This window comes from Lytechinus variegatus, chromosome 13, assembly GCF_018143015.1.
Source record: "Lytechinus variegatus isolate NC3 chromosome 13, Lvar_3.0, whole genome shotgun sequence".
In the NCBI taxonomy this organism is placed as follows: domain Eukaryota; kingdom Metazoa; phylum Echinodermata; class Echinoidea; order Temnopleuroida; family Toxopneustidae; genus Lytechinus; species Lytechinus variegatus.
In genome coordinates, this window is record NC_054752.1 from 26,340,569 (window position 1) to 26,362,208 (window position 21,640).

The 21,640-nt window shown below is 35.6% G+C and overlaps 1 protein-coding gene across 3 annotated transcripts; it reads right to left on the reverse strand.

The window, feature by feature from the left end:
- Nucleotides 1–91: 91 nt before the first annotated feature.
- On the reverse strand, nt 92–12,575 carry LOC121426149. 3 transcript variants are annotated; one of them, XM_041622330.1, is made up of 14 exons: nt 12,318–12,575; nt 11,892–12,090; nt 11,168–11,318; nt 10,744–10,877; nt 9,315–9,453; nt 8,022–8,117; nt 7,265–7,395; nt 6,926–7,011; nt 5,981–6,134; nt 4,976–5,074; nt 4,319–4,477; nt 3,853–3,948; nt 2,040–2,109; nt 1,814–1,950 (listed from the first exon to the last, which is right to left on the reverse strand). In XM_041622330.1, the coding sequence occupies exons 1-13, from the start codon at nt 12,428–12,430 to the stop codon at nt 2,047–2,049; spliced, it is 1,620 nt and encodes a 539-aa protein (XP_041478264.1). In that variant the 5' UTR covers nt 12,431–12,575; the 3' UTR covers nt 1,814–1,950; nt 2,040–2,046. The 3 variants fall into 3 exon arrangements, with proteins under 3 accessions (XP_041478263.1, XP_041478262.1, XP_041478264.1); XM_041622329.1 differs by lacking the exon at nt 2,040–2,109 and having other exon boundaries at nt 92–2,020; XM_041622328.1 differs by having other exon boundaries at nt 92–2,109; nt 12,318–12,574.
- Between the last annotated feature and the right edge of the window lie 9,065 nt (nt 12,576–21,640).

Below are 21,640 nucleotides of genomic sequence, written 5' to 3' on the forward strand. Positions count from 1 at the left end.
ATAATGCCCAAGATATTATTTTTTTTTTCATTTAAGCAAGGGGATATAGTTCAGTCGACTCAAGATACAAACGATGTAAAAATAAAAAAAATCGGCCTGCCATAATTTTAGCGCAAAACTAGAACTCAGAATACATTAATCGAAAGGAAAAGTCAAGTATGAGGTATCATTTTTTTTACATAAATCATTTATTGATGAAAGTTGACAAGAATGTGTTTCGTCAATTAGAATCCACTTTTAACTCTTACTCGGAACCCCCCCCCCCAAAAAAAAAAATACAATTACAAGCTGTTGGGACCGTTTTATACATGATATACCATGACACCTCGAATTATTAACCATGCAGGAATTTGTGTTCTCTCAGCACATTGCACTGTTAACAGTGGATCAGAGGCATGGACGATTTTCTATGAGGGGGCGCTCTTCACTTCCGAATAAAATAAGGTAATCTTTTGTCAAAAATGTGAAGGAAAATGTTCTCACCGTCAAATAAACGTGATGGGAGAGAGTGTGCTTCAGTATCGCTGCGCCCCTTCCACCTTCCCATGTCACTGCAGCACGCAGATTAAGGTAAGCAATGTATTAAATAAGAAGGAAACTCTTGGAACAATTGAGCTTGTTTGAATAAAAAAAAACATATAAAAGTTTGAGTACAATTAGATAACCAATAAACATTTGCAAAGTTAAAATCACTAATGCTATGGAAATTCTCCCATTGGCAACGATACAAACATTTGTGATGTCAAATTAATATAACAATATTTCATTGATTGAGAGATGTGCTCTAATACACGGCCATGACATAAACATGAAATAACTGTAAATGTTGCGAATACATATTATTTTGTCGATATATACAGGTTTAAAATAGAAAAGCCTAAGTGGATGTATAAAACATGTCAGTGACAAGCAACCACATATACTGATATAAAAAGTGGTAAAATTGCCTTTAAAAAACACGTTGCTATGAAGGACCCATAGTTAGCATAATTATACATGAGACGGTCATTTAAGAATAAAGATATTGTTATGGTTTTGAAATTCTTTTATGGTAATATAGGAAATTTCTTGCGATATTTCAGATTCAGAGTTTTGCGAATAGTATAATAGATTTGTAAAATACCGTTTTACATATACGTGATATACAGTAATTCTAGTTAGCGCAAATAATTATATATGATTATATTAACTACAATTATGCAATCTTAAGAAAATAAAGTAAAAAAAATATCTGGAAGTCATATCTTGTTAACATTGTGAATCTAAAGTACCAGTCTCAAATTATTAATTAAATTCTGTACTTGTGATTTGGAAACAAAATTACAAAGTATTAACATTTTCCATGCTAATCACAGTAAACGCCAGATTAAATGAAGATATTGTCTCAGCATGGATTGACAGCCCCGCTCCCCCTCCAAAAACAAATTTCACTTCCAAAGCAGTAGTAAAAAAAAGTTCTGACGTGATTGGAGGAACACTACATAATTCTGAAAATAGTAGTATAGTCGAGGACTCCAACAGCAGACAAGAGGGGGGGGGGGGGGGGGGGGAATCGGCTCTAATTCAAAAACTTTTGGCAAATAACTTCAGCTCTCTATCTATTTCCTTCTTTTCTGCCTTCTCTTCCTCTTCCTATTTCCTATTATTATTCTCGTCCTCTTCTCCTTCTGCTTTTAAAGTTTGGGGGTTCATGGTGATTCCTTAGTAAAGTTTTCCCTGGTAGCTTTATTCTTTTCATACACGAGGAACATCTGGGCGGCGTTTCATGAAAGGACTTGTCGGACATTTTATCCGACAGTTACCATAGGAACAGTGCCTCTCAGCCAATCAGAATCAAGGAAAGATGTCAGATGTGACAACTTGTCGGATGAAAATATTGATGAAACGCTCCCCTGCAATCCACGACGTCATACTTTTTTGGACAGCCTTTCATGATGAATATTTCAGGATGTTTCCCTCACAGTCTTGTTCCGTTGTTCTTCTGATACATGAGGAATGTCTGGAGTCCACGACGCCCTTGCTGTTAAGATGTTCAGGATGTTTCCCTCACAATTTTGTTCCTTTGTTCTTCTGATATTTGAGGAATGTCTGGAGTCCACGGCGCCCTTGCTGTTTAGACAAATTGAGTCGAGGGTAAAAAGTACAGAAACAAATTAAATGCAGTGGCAAACGGGTGATTGAGATGAAAAGTATCAGGGCATAGTAAAGGGAGGAAGTGAGGGAACGGACAGATCGAGAAAGGGTGTGAGAGTGTGGGTGGGTGTGTTTGTGTAAGGGGGGGGGGTGGGGGAAATATAATTACTGGTAAACTTGAAAATGTGACAGAAAGCTTACAAACATTGTCAGGACTCCATAACACAACGAATTGTACTGAACATTGTCAATTGAAAATTCAAATGGTGATTTTGATTGGTTCATAGTGTTAATGCTGAACAATGTGCACATCGTAACTGCTACTTGGACTGGCCAGTACGAACTAGCAACATTGTAGAGCCGAAGAGGCTCAATATCATGGATATCGACGATGTGACGTGGTCATAACTGCATAATGTCAGCGTATAGTAACATACATGTACATAGAGTCAACTGATGTATATTTCTATAACAAGAACAAAAAAACTTCAAAAGGAATGATTCAGTCACACTTTATTCTCTATATAATAATGGATAAAAAAATGCAATTTATTAGGCATATCCATCTCGTCTGAGATCCTTAAGGCGCACAAGGGAGAGAGAGAGAGAGAGAAGGATAAGAAATAATTGTTGAAAGGAGTTATAGAGGTAAGTTTTTAGCTTAATCCTAAATGTTTCGACACACTTGCTATTACAGATCTCTCATGGAAGGGGAATTTCATAGCGAGGGCCCCGAATAGATGAATGCCCTTCACTTATCTTATTTTCTTTTGTTTTCGCATGCACCTTTTATACGACTGGAATAAAGTAAAAATGACAATTCAGATGTTCGGTGTTTACATGTTCAACGTCTAAAACACTTATGCTGCTATAATGTATTAAGTCTTTTACAAGAAGGTTCTATGTGCACATATCATGTCTGTCTACACAGGACTTTTTATGCAGGACCATGATGAAAAACGGTGTCCTGATCTTGGTAAAATATATTTGAATAAGGGTATAATTCACATTCTTCCGGAAAGAGGGTGGCAATTAATGCATTGTAGTGTATCTATATACAAAAAGAATGTCTTGAAAACTCGTAATGAATGCATTCTTTTTTATTATTTATTTATTTATTTTATTTATTTATTTGTTTCTGCATGTCATGATAATTTACATAGTGTAACCATCACAAAATTGATTACATGAATTTTACATAATAATAATGTATAATTATGATGATTAACATAACATTAACATAACTGATTATAACAAGGTTAATTTTTGCAGACATGCAGTGGTATGACAAAATAAGCAGATGCTTGAGCTGTTGTCATACCTTTGAATATATGAAATGCATACATAAATATAAAAACAATACTAAAAAGTCAAAACTAATGATTACTCAAAAAAGGGGAAGAATAAAAAAAAAAAAAAAAAAAAAAAAAAAAACTAAATAAACAAAATATTATGTTCCACAACTATTTACAAATATTTACAAGGAGTGTATGAGGCGTAATAATACTTGAAATTATATCAATCCTTAAGTTTAAAATGTACAGTACAACAAAATGTGTCTTGCTAAAGAAATTACATCTTAGAGACAAGTATGCGTTTTACCGCATTTTTGAAGGAATGCACTGATTATCCATTTTTATTCTGACGCTTGTTTGATACAAATATAATACCTAGGACATTGAAAATGAAATTATCATATAAAACAAAATGAGCGCTTACCTCTACTAAGAAATCCAGGTCTTCCTTCGCTGGCCTGAAGTCCAAGGATTTGACATACACAGTATTGATTAGGACTGTTCTTTCAATATCATGGCCCTACAGATGAAATAATAATAAAAAACAGTAAATGAAATACAATGATCAGAACATAAATTAGACAACAATTACCTCTCACAGGGGCCGTGGAACGGTTTTCAAAGTGGGGGGCTGACCATGCAAAAAATCACAATCCTATGTTATTTTCTTTTTTTTTGTAAACGGTTTTGAAAAAGGCGGGCTGAAGCCCCCTCCCCCCGCTTCGCGGCCCCTGTCTCATCCAATGAACAAGGCATTGTTCTCAGTTGATATTAATTGTTTACTAAAATCCTTTTACCTTTTTTTATAATTGTGTATACCATTGTCTCTTTTCAGTAGGTCTACCATTACATTTGCACAGGTGAGAATTTCAATAGGAAAAGGGACTGACCTCCAGGAAAGCTCTTTTTACATTCATGAGAAGCATATTGAAGATACCAGAGAGATACTCAGTCGTGTTCTTGATCTCATGATGTCCTGTTCCAATGTGATGGGTTTGGATTCCGACGCCTTCCTGCTCAGCTAAAGACATCAGCTCGTTGAAATCGATCTAAAAATGAAACAAATTCACAATGCACTTCCATTACCCCTCATGTCTGTAAAGGATCTAACACAACGGGATTTGCGAAAACCTATGGGAATGAATATGGGGGAGGGGGTGTGCTGGGGCATCACTATATAGTCGAGAAAATAAACATAAAGATAGAATTCCCGTTAAAACAGAACATTCTTACGAATTGAACCCGATTACTTCATTCGTAGTCAGAGCGGGCTTCCTCTGATAATAATGTATAGATCTTAGTTTTCTCCAACATTCCGAATCTTCAAAGAATCATTTTAAAAACTAAAAAGGGATTAGTGTCTTGACTTAGGATATTAAAACTTTTAGTAAGTTTTTTTTAGGGTTCTGAATCCAGATTAGAAAAGGTGTACCCTTGTATGAGTTACTAAAAGGTATATAGCATGTAGTTCGTTTCTTTCAAGTCGTTCGAAACAACAACAAGAGAACAATGGTGACTTTGCGTGAACAATGATTTCATAAACATACCTCCCCATCAGAATTGGCATCAATACTGGCAAATATTTCCTCAACAGACAGATCTTCGCCGAAGAGAATTCGGGCATGGTCAGATGTGAACTCATCATTCTAAAAGAGACGTAATTAAAACATTTAGAAGAAAACAGAGTATCGGGGTGATATACTTTATTTTAAAAAATGAAGAGAAATAGAAGAGAGGGGTCACAATTTCTTTTTTTTTCTTTTTCAAAGAAAGTCTTTATTCAATATTTCTCCACAACGCATATAAACAAATGCAAAATGTATGTGATACATCAAATTCAATATCATACATATACACAATACATAATTTAAATAAGCTCGATGTGCCTCGATTCATCAAGATATACAATAAACTTATTTTGTTGCATGTGCATAGTTCGTTCTATCTCATGCTGATACTTTAATTTCTTTTGAAATGATGAGAATGATAAGTTTCCTTTTAAACATTTAGTTGAAAAGATATAATATTTGGCATATAAAATATCAAAATTAAAAGAAGAATTTCCAGCTGGTATGCCAAATACAAAGTCATTGAAAGATAATTTTATTTCACTTTTAAGAGTGTATTTTTCAAAATCATCTAAAAATCGATTTCTTGAGTAGTGTCACTTTAATATCACACTCTTAGAATGTGACTTAGAGAGTAAAACAAAACAAAAACTTGACAGAAGATAAATGAAAGATACAGTCCTTGCTCCAACACCGAGACAATTATGTCATTTTTCACTATCAGCCATGTTTCGAAATTTATAGTTTTTACCAAGAGGAATCCCACCGAGCAAATGTAATGATTCTAGTTAGATAGTTCACATCAGGAGTCAGTAATTTGGTATTGGCATGCTTTGTAAGTCCGGACCATATGCCTTCAGGAAAAGTGATTCCTGGTGAAATGTATAAGAATGTTTAGATATGGTTTAAAGGTCCATTTCCAATATTGTATATGGAGTATTACTAAGCCTACACAAGGTTCCATCCTTTAGACCATAAACTTACATCTGAGAAGGCTTTCATGAATTCGTTCTTTTTGATTGTGGTTCCTCCCAAACAGTTCTGATCCAGAACTTTGAGAAATCTCGTCATTGCGTCTGTCACGAGACGATGCTGTTTAAAATTCAATTCTCTCTTCCTTTTCACTTTTTGGTGTGCTCTAAGATGGAATAAAAGTCAGTAACACAATGCAATGCATAAAAGTGGATACAAAATATATCTGTCATCAACATGAATAACTTTCTTTTAAGGTGAAAGAAACGACTGTAGTCATCATCATGATCATTGGTTAGGAAGAAGACTGCTGGAACGAATTTACAAATCTTATGGCCTGACACCATAGACCCGCTACAGAGAGAGCTGTGTTTTAACACAAAGAATCAAGCTCAAGTCCCAATAACAGAGCCAAGAAAATTGAACTGCACCAGGACAAAACCACAGAAAGTTACAAAAACTGGAGTCACATAGGCTTGTAGAAAAAAAAAGATGCAAGAGCAGAAGAGGCAAAAATCAATTTGGTTACTTTTTCTTTAGATATCTTCGTTACTGTATTACTAGTGTTATATCTGCATAGCATTGCACAAAAGTCATACATGTCATAATTATATAAGAAACGGTAATAGATGATTCTACTCTCGCCTAACAATATGCTCCCATTGCCGTATAAGAGGCGCACCAATAAGACGAATGATACTGACAGATGTATAAGCACAGGAATTCATTCTCATCATTCTGGTTAATTTCGGAAACTTGAAAGCACACATTCGTCTTTACCATTGAGTCGAGAAGGGCTTCCGTCCAATCACCCCTCAATACTCATAGGTGGCACTCGAAATCCATAAAGTCGAAGCATAAGAAATTTGGTGCTTCAACCGAATTTCAAAGTTAATCAATGACTCCCTTTGATCCGAATTTTCACAGGACAGTCATTAATAAAAAATAAAAACCCACCTGGCAAGTTTTGTGTCTGGTATAGGTGCTATGGGTGCTTCTAGTTCGGGATTGGTCGCAAGTACATGGGTATCATAATCACTGTACTGTTGACAAAGAGTGAGAGAGAGAGAAAGGTTATAATAGATTTATAATAGATCTTTGGATTGTTCAAGTAGGCGTATGAATCCTATAATGCACTATACTTTTATCTTTATCTTAAAATACAATGTAACTTGTTTGAGAATACATTCTCGTGGGAAATATGTACTTCTCCAGAATTAACACTTAGATTGCAGTATTCTGTTGTTTAGATAGATACAAACAAGCAATATTTACAAATAATGGTGTCAAACTTACTATGATCATGCCGAATGTTTTGTCGTTGAACAGCCCAAATCTCTCTTTCTTGGTGAGAAGCTTGGCTGCATCCTCCAGGGGTTGCATTCTCTTCAAGAGAGAGTCTTCGGGTTTCATAGAAAGCCACCATCCTATCAGAGAACAAAATAAATCATATCATTTCTACGAACTGGAATTAGAGTTGACAGTTTTTTATTAAATTGACAGGGCGATAGAGAAAAATGCTATTGATCAATCGTGACTAACGCTAAAGTGGTAAAGACTGCCTAATTCTGGATTAATTACTCCGATGACGGCCTTCTTCCTGTTCACCAACGTCTGTGACATAATTTAAGTCGGAGTGCTTTCCAGAATGGCGATCGCTGAGATTTTTATAGTGTCGTTTCCAAAGTTATCATTTCTGTTTAAGAAAATTATAAGAAACAATGAAATAAAACCCTAAGAGCAACAATCCTTTTGCCCGTTTGTAGAAATACCAAGTCTTTGCTATTGAAAAAAGTGTATTGTACAACCTTTCCTAAATAATGTTTTTATATTAAAAAAGAAAACCTTTGGTCTTTTCGCTGTTTGTATTAAAGCGATGACTTATCACACGACTGAGGATCCTTTCTCGTGCTTAAATGATATCACTATGTAGCTGATTGTATTCCAAGAACATGTTCCAATCTTGGAAATGTTGTAAGAGCAGCATTATATGAAACACCATCCCCGGGTCATTATCTATTTGGGCTGAGTTCATCAATGTCGGAATAATTACCATCAAAACAATGAACTGGATAGTTACACAAGACACCACCGTCGATGTAGAGATCGGTCCGGCCCATATGTTGTCGCTTTACAGGAACAAATACAACTGCATTACGAAATTCGAGAAGAACCAACCACAGTAATGAAATTGAGTGTAGAATATGAGCTAGAATAGAATATGAGTATCCTAATTCCTGGGTCCCTTTTCATAAAGACCGGTTTTAGTAACAAAATGCAAAATATCTATAACAAATTTACCATCAGCCAAAGTGTAGAATATGAGCTCACATGCTTCCAATAATCAAAAAAGGATTCCTGTTCCTATAATGAGTACGTATACTTGAAGCATTTTCATATATGTGCTTGTAGTTTTTATTAATTCCAAAGATTTGCTTACTTAGGTTAAATTTTTTTTTTAATTAACTCGTATATATCGGGTTTTGGGGAATGTGATTCTTGACTTTCCCGATTGACTAACTTGGCTTCAACTATATATATATATATATATTTATAAATATAGTTGCCTGAAGATCGCACCTCACGTATAGGTTGCGTGAAACTCCGAGTTGCAATTAAATTTGATGAACCTCCAGTCAAACATCATGAACATGTGAACATATTTGATGTGCTCAGTCAAAACGCCATCCCTTCATATTCAAAATTTTCTTGGGGGACACCACATTATTGTATTTACATATGTCTTTGGGGTTGTATCTAAAGTGCCGAACGATTGCACGATAGAAAATACAAATTAAATAAACTTTAACCTAATGTGTCATAATCTTCAAATATGTGTGTGGTATGTGCGTTTTCTACATCATTCCTTACACAAGCTGACACGCACACACCCACGCAAAGACAGCCAAGAGAGACTGGTGGATTCGAGGGGTACGAAAGAAAGAAAAAAAGGGAGGGGTGGAAAGGTGGAAAAGAGAAGAAGGCTAAATGACGCTACTCTCAATCGAACTAAATCAGTACAAAGTTGAGTGTAGACGGGCGCGTTGTGGTCTAGTGGATCTGACTCTCGCCTTTCAAACAGAGGGTCGTGGGTTCGAATCCTAACCATGGCGTGTTTTCCTTCAGCAAGAAATTTATCCGCACTGTGCTGCACTCGACTCAGGTGAGGTGAATGGGTACCCGGCAGGATTAATTCCTTGAATGCACTGAGCGCCGGTGATGGTAGCTCGAGCTAAAGCCGGGGTAATAATAGCAGCGCTTTGTATCCTCAGGCAAAAGGCGCTTTTTAAATACAGCTATTATTATTATTATTATGTAGGCCCTTAGCGTGAAGTCTATTCCTTACATGGAGCAGATATGGACATCCTGACTGCTGTTCTAATTGGCATGTTCGGAGTAGTCTTGACGTGGCAATACTCCTCCATCATTGTACTTAGATTGGTCACCACTACACATAATTCCTTTCCAGTCTTATCGTAAAGGTCCTATAATGATGAAGAAGATAACAAGGAGGACAATAAAAAAACCAATTTTAAAAGCCGATACAAAATGCAACATTTAGGGTTTTATTTAAAAGTAAGATTACACACACATCATTTTGTAAATTCTAAGTAAAATCATTTTTGGTAAAGGCTACATTCTTTTTATTTTGGGGGTTGGTTCTAAATAACATCGTGTAACTACCAGGACCGCGGAACGATTTTCACAGGGGGGGGGGGCTGACCATGCTAAAAATCGCAAGCATATGGTCATTTTTACGTTTTTGTACACGGTTTCCGAAGGGGGGGGGGGCTGAAGCCCCCTCCCCAGCCCCCCCCCCCCGGTTCCGCGGCCCCTGACTAGAAAGCATAATATACTTTTTAAAAGAATTAAATAACGATTCTAAATCAATTCAAAGATCTATTTAAGGAGCAAAGATGTAAATTGAATGATTCTTTTTTGTTTTGCTTTAGTGAGTACAATATGCACTATCCTTAGCTACCCTCACATAAAAAAAAAATGATAAGTGCACATAATTACGTATAATTATTTAAAGGATAAGAGAGACGTCGTATATATTTCAATGAAATCTTAAAAATATGAATATTACTACTAATCGAACGCATCAGAGAATGAATCAACAGGCTTTGTGGTCCGACATGAGCGTTGGAAATAAATCATGTAACAAATTATTTGTATCCCTACATAATTATGTAATCAACATATTTTAAAGGTCTCCTTCCTCTCGTTTTATGAGTTAGGCACAACAGAAGTACATCAGTAATAACTTCCCTCTTACTACGGTGTTGAACATCTCATATAACATTAATCATCTCGATGGAGATAGGTGGACGATCTCCTTATATTTCAATAATATATTGAATACTAGGTCTCCACTAGGACGTATACATCAGCAAAATATGAGGTTAAAAGGGACAATTTGCAGTGCAATGATCCACGAGGTAGCGTTTGTGGGCTTTACACTGTAAAAGTATTGGTAAAATTTAATCAGCACGAGGTTGTGTGTCCAACCAGTTTGAGGCGGTATTTTACCCAATGCAGGAAGCATCCAGTAAGGTCTAGAAATAAGCAGTAATTACTTTAAAATGGGCAAAATTTTCATCACACTAGATGAATAAAAATGCCCCAAAGAAATGCCCAATGTTGGTTGGACACATCATTACCCTCATGGAGCATTTTTTCCAAACATTGTAAAGAGTGTAGTGACCTAAGTTTTACATTTTATGTGCATGTTATAAAAAAGTTGTTCAAATCTACCGTCTGGGCCAACGAACCTTGAAAGTGGCGTTTTCGTCTCCTAACTTTTCAGCAATGGACTCACCAAGCGCCGTGTAGAAATACCTCCCGGGATGCCATCCCATGTACCTATATAGGTTTGGCACCAGGCTTAATTTTCCACAACTTGCGTCTTTAAAGATAAAACAAAGTATGAATTGAGAATAATAATGAAAATTGAATGATTACTTTTCTGTCCACAGGTTGGAATAATGATCCTAATGCACATCACAATAAATTCATAATGTATTTTTTGCAGATTTTTATGTGCGAAGATTCTTACATGGTGTACGTGAGCGAACTGTGTGCAAATCAAAACGTTTTGAAACAAACTTGTAAATGCAAAGAAACATGATATTTCGTCATGTAAAAAATCTTTCCTTTATTTTCATTGTCTTTTAGATCATATTTCTATGTTGTTACCTAAGAGATCTGCGAACTGAGGTCCATCGTTCACAACGGTTAGAAATTTGCTGGACCCATGGCCTATGGCGAGGTAACATGCTGTCACGGATCCTACACTGGAACCAGCGAATCGGCGTATCTTGCCCAAGACATTGAGTCGTTCCATTTCCTAATTGACGAATAGAAAAAAAGTGTTAATGGGAATTATTAGAAAGTAGTAGTAGTAAAGTAGTAGTAGTGGTAGTAGTAGTAGTCGGTAAAAAAAAATGTTCAGAAAATGGTACAAGCATGAAAATTGGTTTTCAATTTTCTCCTCTATATAAGAATTGAACCAAAATGGATTCACAACTAATTTAATGCTTCCAATATCCATTGCTGCAACTTATTCCATTGTAAGGGAGTCAGACGCTCATGTACAAAATCGAAAATAATCATAACTTCGTGTAGTAATTATGCACGACGACGCGCATTAAACTATTGTAATTGAATATTGCTAATTTGTAGAATTCAATAATCTCATTATGTGTTATCAGATTTTGATGAAACTTTTCAGCACTTTGCTCAGTGAAATTTACTACATTTACTTACTTCCAATTATTTGAGCCCGGAGTACACCTTTAAGAGTAGAAGGAAAGTGATAGATGATCCACCATATAGGCTGCGTGTGGTTTTTCTTTTCGTCGCATTTTACTTTTCAATACATTTACCAGTAAAAGAACAAGTAACAATCAGTAGTTCTTACCATAATGGCGCCAATGTATGCATTTCCCTGGCTTCCGCCGCCTTCCAGCACGAGATTTTCATAGGGGAAATAAACATCATCGTCTTCAGAAATACTTGTTAAGGCACCAGGATGAAAGCCGTTGGTGGACTTTGTGGGCTGACTGGTTGTAGTTGATGCATCGTGTTTTTTCTCTAAGACAGTTAGTCTTCTTTTGAATCTGATGTTATAAGGATGAATAAAAAACAAACAAACATAACTCTTTGTTGGCGATTTCTTTTTCAAACATTTCCTTAAATAATAATCACAGCTTTTCCAGAATATGACGATACTGTACTAATTGAATATAAAAAATATATATAAACTTGATTCCTTGTTAAGAAAACAACATGGTATATGTAACAGCTTGAACAATATTTTTGTTTTGCTTCACTATTATACTCTTACCTTAAACTATTTTCTTCGACAAGAACTCGATGTGAACTCCTTTTGCTTGAATCTCTTTTTCGCTGGATTTTGTTATTGGAAGGCTCTGCCTCAGTCGACACATCCGAACCCATCTTTTTGTTTTAAATCAACCTTGGCTTGGGACACCCACTACTACTCTCCAAGATTCCAACAGCAAGTTGTTCATGTACCCATTCAAGAACAATTGAACGACACCTTAATTGACCACTCCCTGTAGACCTATCACAGACGTCTGTTGGCTCTTACTTAGGCATGCATCAATAAATCCAAGCATAAAATACAAAAGGAAAGCTCTTCTTAACACTTTTCAAAGGTCTTACCCATCAATGGCTATAGCATTGACCGAAATGAAGGGATTTTCCATATGACTGAACGATACGCATGAAAGAAATCCATACAATGAAAGCAGCAAACGTGAAATCAGGTATAGTCATTGTCGTGAAAGAAGATGAGCTCAGGGTATTGTCCCCAAATCATACGTGAATGCAGGGAGTATCAGGGGGCTTTGAACCTTGTAAGTAACCCCCTACCATCACTAATTGTGATATTGATGATATTGATATTATTGCCATCTTAAAGACTTGATAGAGAAATGTTCAATAAATGTCGGGTAACAGTCATGTATGGTGAGCAGGGATCCGAACCCCGGATCTCCCAAGTGTCCATTTACGCATCTTTTGACCTCTCGATCAGGCCACCTTTAGTCTAGGTAATTGGTGAAAACAATGTTCAGAAAATGGTACAAGTATGAAAATTGGCTCAAAGGTAGAGTAGGTTATCCTAAACATTTTTAGCAGGGGGTGCCAACGTCAGTTTCCCAGATATAGCAATGGTTACTAGGTAACATATTTACCTTATCAACCGAGCTTGATTGCGCTTGAGGAACAGTTTTACAAGCAATATGTCACATAATTTTTTTCATCTAAAGCATATTTCTTTGTATCACAACAGTTTTGATCCATTTATTCATAGCAACGGTTCCTAAGGGATCCTTCATAGCAACAATAGTTTATCATAGTTCAGATCATTATAATTTACTCAGAAGAGCTCAGAAATTAATTTTGGCCCATATATTCCTTATGTGATGATTGTTTCCATAGGTAGACCTAATGAGCACCAAAGCAACGGTTGCTAGGTAACACATTTCCTCAATAATCAATACTTATAATGTGTTTTTATTATAATTTTTGTGAGCCATGTGCACCACATCTTTTCTATTTAATAAGCATTAATACATTAATCACAACAACCCAGGAACATGTATACCATGTTTATCCGTCCATGATAAGTACCAGTTGCTAAGTAGCATGTTTTCTGAAACCGACTGTTAAAGACCGTATGGTAAGATTATTAATGCGTTTAAGAGGTACTCATACTAGTAGATGCTTAAAAACGTAAAAGCTTGCACAAATCAAACTACCTCATGATATGGTTTATATTTCCAAAAACGATGTATACGGGGTCCATATCATTGGCATAATGATACTTGTTGCTGGTTAGTAAACTCACCCTAAAACCAATCTTTCTCCATTTGGAAACCATAATTATTAGGAACTAATTAACCTAAACATAATTATGTAAAAGATCAATCATTGTTTAAATTATTTGGTGTCTTTCATAATAAAGGGTTATTTGTTAATGTTTGTTATTACTATATAGTTACATGCTTATCAATGAATGATAATAGACCACATGATTACTTATCTGAGCGATTGACAATAAAGGTAGAATTGATCGACACTTGTATCATCAAGAATCACAAGTCTAGAAACCGTCGACATTCATGTACAAATTTCATGTACTTTCAACACATAATTCACATATCCATCTTGCTAAAAAAACAAGAAACGAAATTCTTAGGTGTATTAATTGACTCTAATTTAACTTGGAAAAGTCACATTCGTTATATTAGCACACTTGTTGCCAGAGGTATTGGCTTACTATTCAAACTGAAATATTGTCTTTCCCAAAGATCACTATTCATATTTTACAGTTCTTTTATTTTGTCACATATATCATCTTGCATGTCTTGCAACATATTGTGGGGTCATTGCAACAAAACGAAAATAGACTAAATTCTACGCCTCCAAAAGAAAGCATTTGCTCCCACTCGAAATTTTTACCACATGCTGATCCTATTTTTTCGGAACCTGAAAACATTAAAAATTCATGACATTCATACTTTCCAAACTGCCATTTTCATGAACAAGATCTCAACTAAATCTATACCTACACCCTTTAAGATATTTTTGTTTACAACAGCAACATTCATTTATATCCTACACGCCACTCATCCAACATCCTCCTCACAAACCCGATAACAATATTAGCACATAAAACGATCAGACATCACGGCCCAGACATCTGGAATGATTTGTCCAATGATATTAAACTCACTGCATCTATATTTTCTTTTAATGCTTCATTGAAAAATATCTTTTATCGAAGTATTCTTAATATCACACCTGCACGTTCACCCACATGCACACACACACGCACACTTGATTTCTTCATTTTTCTTCTTTCTCCTTTTCTGATGATTTGTGACGTAAGATTGTCTTCCAGACCTAGACCTATAGAACAATTGGTTTCCATGTAGCCCCTTTCTCCCTTTGGCTGCTATTACTCAAGCATTTATTTTGCTTATATAGTTTGCTATTGCATTTGTTTGTTTTTTTTCATTCTGTAAATTTTGTGGCTATCTATTTTCCAAGGAGGCCCTATCACATTTAGGACCTTGCATACCTACAAATGCCCTTGGAAAGATTCCACAAAATAAATATTTAGCGAGAGGTCACTCTGGTAGAAGAACGGTAACATGAGCTGACCAGGAGGTCATGGGTTCTTACAACCTAAACATCTCTGATCTCGGAGAGGTGAAAGAATGACCGCCAAGAATTGATTTAGTCACCTAAGTTCAAAATCATTTCAAACACCAAAATAACGCCAGAGTGTAATTTCCAAACGAGTGTTTGCTTGGATACCATTTTATACCTTGCTAACTATAGTCGGTCGTTTGAAAGGCTTTGGTTTTACCCCTCCCTTCCGTAGCCTGCAATGAAGATATTAGTTTTCCATGCTGTTCCCGGACCTAATGCTTCGTGCAGGAGTTGACTTTGACATGTCATTTCCGTCTCCAGGTGTTTTGACTAGGATCAATCCTGTGCAGCTCCGGGATCTATCATGAAGTGAAAGATCTGTTAGAGTTGATTTGGATCATTAAGTTCCGTTTCCAGGCGTGTTGGCCTGGATCCTGCTGCTACATGATCTATGGTGTCTTCTGCAGAAGTTAATTTTGACCTGTTAGTTCCGATTCCAAGTTTAGTTTAACCTGGATCAATCCTGCAGCTCTGGCATCTATCATGACGTGAAAGATCTTCCCAGAGTTGATTTAGACCGATCAGTTCCATTTCGAGGCATGTTGGCCTGGATTCTGCAGCTATATGATTCATCTATCTCGACTCAATCCTGCAGAAGTTGATTTGGACCTGTCTGTTCTATTTCCAGGTCTTTTGACCTGGATCAATCCTGCATCTCCAGGATTTATCATCACGTCAAAGGTCTCACAAGAGTTGATTTGGACCGGTCAATTCTGTTTCAGGCGTGTTGGCCTGGATCCAGCAGCTCCGTGATCTATCATGACTTGAAATCTCTTGCAGAAGTTGATTTTGACCTGTCAGTTCCGATTGCAAGTAATTTGACTTAGATCCTGCAGCTTCAATATCTATCATGACTTTAAAGATTTTGCAGGACTATGCGCAGCTGCTTTTGTCAAATTCATGTGAAGCGCTTGCAATATGTCCTATGTCCTAATCAGATAGAAATGATTATGCTGGTGGCACTATCACTTTGTCTTGCAATGAAATGTCCTTATGGGGAGAAATGTTTCTTACACTTCGAATGATGAAAAATTCATCTTCCCATCGAATAGAATGATGACTGTAACTTTCTTGATGTATTCCTCTGTTGCCTCTAATATACTTTGTCGAGCACAATGCATGATTCACAGTGGCTTTGCTTTCCCCTACTTATGATTAACCAAAAAAGTCTTAACTTAATTTTTTGACAAAATATATGCCCAAATCTTAGAAGGCATGTGCGACACAACTAATGTACGTTCGATTCATTCGCTACAGGTGCGGATCCAGGAGGGGGCCGAGCCGGCCCCCTATTTTTGACAACCTGCAGAAAAAAGTGTACTCTTTAACTTCATACGAAAAACAGAAAGAAAAGTAAGAAAGAGGTATTATACCCATGATATGTCATTCACAGACTCGTAACGGACGGCCCAACCCCGAAAGGAAACAATAAAAAGGTGAGAGGAAGAATTGGAAAATAGATTTTATATAAAAAAAATTCGCTCGCGCTTCGCGCTCGCATTGCCTGTGTAATGAATCGCATTCAATAGGATTAAATGACACTTAATATATCCAGTTCTGAAATCAATTCGCACACAATATCTTAGCTCGCACATCAAGTTTCAATCATTTTGTTTGATTTTCACAAATTATTTTGTCAAAATTCTCAGCTCGCGCTGCACGCTCGCATTGTTTTGTGAGATACCTATCCTCTGGAAATTCTTTCAAAAATTTGTCAAAATGCTCATTTATCATATCAGTATATAAAAAATTAAGCTCGTGCTTCGCGCTCGCATTTAATTGTTTGAGACACAAAGATTGTTCTTTATTTAAATTAAAAGGCGCTTAGACTGTCCAGTTTTCAGGTCGGAATATCAAAAACTTTGAGCTCGCGCTTCGCACTCTCATTATTTAATTGGTGATACTTGTATCCTCTTCATTAATCACTTAAAACAGTCCTAATTGAGTCCCTTTTCACGTTACTCTAATAAAATTTCGACTCGCAACTGTTGCTATACATGGTTGGAATGTTGCTTGATATGTGATTGTGAAATTGGCGCTTAGGAGTAAAAATATAGTTTTTTAATTAAGATAACACCCCCAAATTGGTGGTTGCTAAGGTAAATACGTTACCTAGCAACTGTTGCTATACAAAGAGGGATCAGGTTGGCACCCCAGCTAAACATGTTCAGCACTATTTACTCTACCCGTCAGCCAAATTTCATGCTTGTACCATAATCTGAACAATTCTTGCTATTTTTTGCACCAATCATCTAGACTACTTGGTCTGTATAGGGACGTCGTAGCTGGCCTGGCCTATGCGCTGGCGTTGCATGCTAGTATCAGTGGAAATGCCAGATAGTAAAAGCACATGATACAAACTAAAGTACCGGACGGGATTTTTTGTTTCTAATTCCAAGCTAAATGTTTGAAAATTTACATTAAATAGCAATTCTGTTGATTTTTCTAATTTTACCTGAAAGTTAAACACATTGTTACTTGGATAAATCGACTAGTGTTTTACTCTCTGGGTAAATCGTTATTTGTTTTCTTTCAAAAATGAGCATGTTATTCTTATGAAGAGAAGACTCGGATTTTATTTAGTGCAAATTAAACTATTATACCTTTCACATTAAACAGCACTTATTGGGCCTCTGTGAGGAATGCAAAGTTATGAAAGTCTTTGAAACTATTAATTAACGTTAATTTTAATTTGTTCAAATTATGAAAAGCGAGACGCATTATGTTTGATAAACTGAAGATGAATTACCAAATCTTAACCCCATCATTGTTGCTTGTTTTATATGCAACTATCCGTTTGGTTAGCTTGCATGCCCTCTTCCACGAGCAATCATGTAGCACGCGCGTTATTTAATGTGTCATTAAATTGTTATTTGGTGAAGATATGTAATTTTGTAGGACCTACTAATAGGTGGATGGGTGACTAGATTCAAGATTCAAGATAATTTATTGTCATGCATAAGAATACACAAAATTCGCTTTCGGGCATAAAGTTACAAACATGAATACAATAAACAATGGCATAAATAATACATTTAACAAACAATCATAACTGTTAAAATATGTATTGCACAACTGTAAGGGAAGAAAAGAGAGAGAAGGTAAGGGGGAGAATGAGATCATAGAGGATAGATGAGAAAAAAATAGAAGATAAGAAAAAGAAGAGGAGTCGGAGAGAAATAGGACAATGCAATTGTGCAACCTACTTGCACAGTACCAGTCACACATCACGACACCCGTGTACCCGTCCTACCAGAGAACGATACATTAACTATTCTATATTTATTCATATGAATCGTCGCTTAATCAATGGTACGAAGTCACATGGGCTTTTCGTTGCCGACGACGACTACCTACTTACGAAAGTGTCTGGCGCGTATAATCTGGAGAGCATTTCAGAGCGCCATCATATTTAATTAACAACAACAACAATTCCTACTACTACTACTACTACTACTACTACTACTATTCTACTACTACTACTACTACTACTACTACTACTACTACTACTACTACTACTACTATACTACTACTACTTCTACTACTATTACTATTACTATTACTACTACTACTACTACTACTGCTACTGCTACTACTACTACTACTACTGCCTCTTTTAGCATTCATCTTACAGATTTAATGATTGGATATCACAATTCTAAAGACACAAATAATATCATGGAATTTTGATAGGGCACGTGATAATATTAAATGTTCTTTTTAAAGACAATACCAGAAGCTTCCAGAATGGTGAATACTAGAAACCTCTAGAATAGTGAATAATTTGTATATAGGCAAAGACATCATCATACCATATCACTTCATGACATCATATCAGATCAGAGCTAAGAGTTTCACGCCAGTCTTTATGTCAGAGCAGAGTTTATTTCCACCTGGAATATTTATCTTCTGTGGAATTATTTACCCGCCATCAATTAATTGTTTGAAATTATTTTGAAAGAGGAATTCTCAGTTCTCATCGAGATCATCAACCTGTTTAATAAACGCTTTTCAACCCATGGATTGCTGAAATAAATTGGCTGTTAATCATCATCAACATCGTCTTCACGGACATTTCAACTCGTTACAGTGACTCTTGTTATTCATTGTACTTCAACATCAGTTTCATCATTGCCATCATTGTGAACTTTAATTTAAAGAATTTTCGCCAGCCAACTTGGATCTCATCTGGATTATATACTGGACTATCATAACTGTGAACTATAACCCTGGATTGTACATCGGAAACTCTAGGAGATTGATGTAAGATCATTGTTTGGTTTTATTTTGATTAAGTACATGATTTATTTCCTGTAATGAAAACAAGGAAAAATCAAATGCAAATTTAATTCATTTTATTGTTTTTTTGCTGCAGTATCGTAACAATGTCAACCTGCAACATTATAATAAAAAAAATCGTTTTATATCCTCCGTAGTATAATTGTTTAATGACATACGCATTCATAGTATGACTATGATCAAGTAATGATTTGGAATAGTGATAGATGTATTTAGCATGATATACCACAGCTAATGACAGACTTCATATCAAATATTGTATACCCCCCCCCCCCCATCAGTGCCGTTAATGAACATTTGCAAGATCAACACCTGTGTCTCTTCCAACATCTGAGCTAAATGAAATCCTGAAATTCATGTTTGTCATGCTTTTGGCAGTGTGACACTTATGTGTGTAGGCCTATGTTCTTCTAAATAATCAGAATTTCCTTTCTTCTCTTATTTTCTTTTTTGACGTTGACCTTAATGGGTCATTAAAGGGAAAGGGCCATTTGACACATTAAAACAATTTATAGATACACCAATGTCCCAAAAATTATTCAAAAATTCAAAATAATATTTATTTTCTTCCATTTCAAAAATTTCTACATTTTTCGTTAACATAAATGCATACAATAATAATTTTTTTATGAAGAATATAAATGTGCACATGTTAGGCTTAAAGAAGAAGGCGTATACCCTAGAAGCTGAGGTTTTTGGCGGAACAGACATAAAAAAATACAGTACACAATACAAAGAAAAGGGCACAGAAAAGAAAAGAAGGAAAGAGAACGAGAGAGGGAGACGTGAGCGGGGAGGCGGGCATGAATTACTAAATAAATTAGAATGCTGAACAAATGTGTCAGTGGGGTAAAAAATAAATGCCGCAACAACAATTGTCCATGGTTCATATTATCATGTTAACTTAAAGTCAAACTAGTTGTCGATAGAGATTTTTTTTATGTCATCCGGAATTTCTTTCCATATGTTGGGGCCAGTATAACGAATGTTATGTTGGAAAATGATTTTTTTTATGTTTGGGAATGAATATTTGATTATTTGAGCGGGTATCAACATGATGTATGTTGGAAACATGTATAAATTAATCACGAAATTTTTGTGGAATTTGAGAATTTAAACACCTGTAGAGAAAATGACATTTTAAAAAGATTTTTTGGTGCTTTGTTCTCAATTTCAATTATGTGATGTATCCATTTTATATTACTATCAATGATAACGCTAAGAAACCTAGTCTTCTCAACTCTGGGAATGATTTGGTTGTTAAGCTTCACAACTACATGATTTAGATCATACGCCCTGTGGAGTTACGGAATATAATGTAATTGCATTTTTTCTTAAAGGTTAAAGGGGAAGTTCACCCTGAAGAAAACTTTGTTGTAAAAATAGCAGAAAAAATAGTAAAAAATATTGGTGAAAGTTTGAGGAAAATCCGTTAAAGAGTAAGAAAGTTATTAGAGTTCAAAATTTTGGATTTGTGACGTCATAAACGAGCAGCTGCCCCATGTGTTATGTAATATAAAATGTATGAATTTCAAATTTTGTATGGTTCCTGATGACTTAATTTTGTTTTCTTTTCATGATCGGGTGTGAAATGATTTGTCTATTGATATACAAAAGTTCCAGTGAAAACCATTTTCAATTTTCTGAGAAAATGACATTTCATTGAATTTTTACCATTCGCTATGTAGGAATACTGCTCGCATATGACGTCACAAATCAAATAATTGAAATTCTAATAACTTATCAATTATTTGATGAATTTTTCTCAAACCTTCGGCAATATTTTTTATTATTTTTTCTGCTATTTTTACAATAAACTTTTTGTCAGGGTGAACTTCCCCTTTAATTAGTAAGCTTGTTTGCACAAAACCATTTAAAACATTTGTAAGTTCAGTATTTACAGTTACACACAAGTGCTAAAGATTTTTATCAGAATAAACAATATTTGTATCGTCGGCGTATATGATAAAGGAAATGAGATTTTACGAACGATAAGTGTCATTAATAAATAAAATAAACAAAAGTGGGCCAAGTAATGACCCTTGTGGTACTCCACATTCAATTGTCCTAAATTCAGACTGAACGGAGTTATGTAAATGGTGCATTGGTAACGATTTGAGAGGT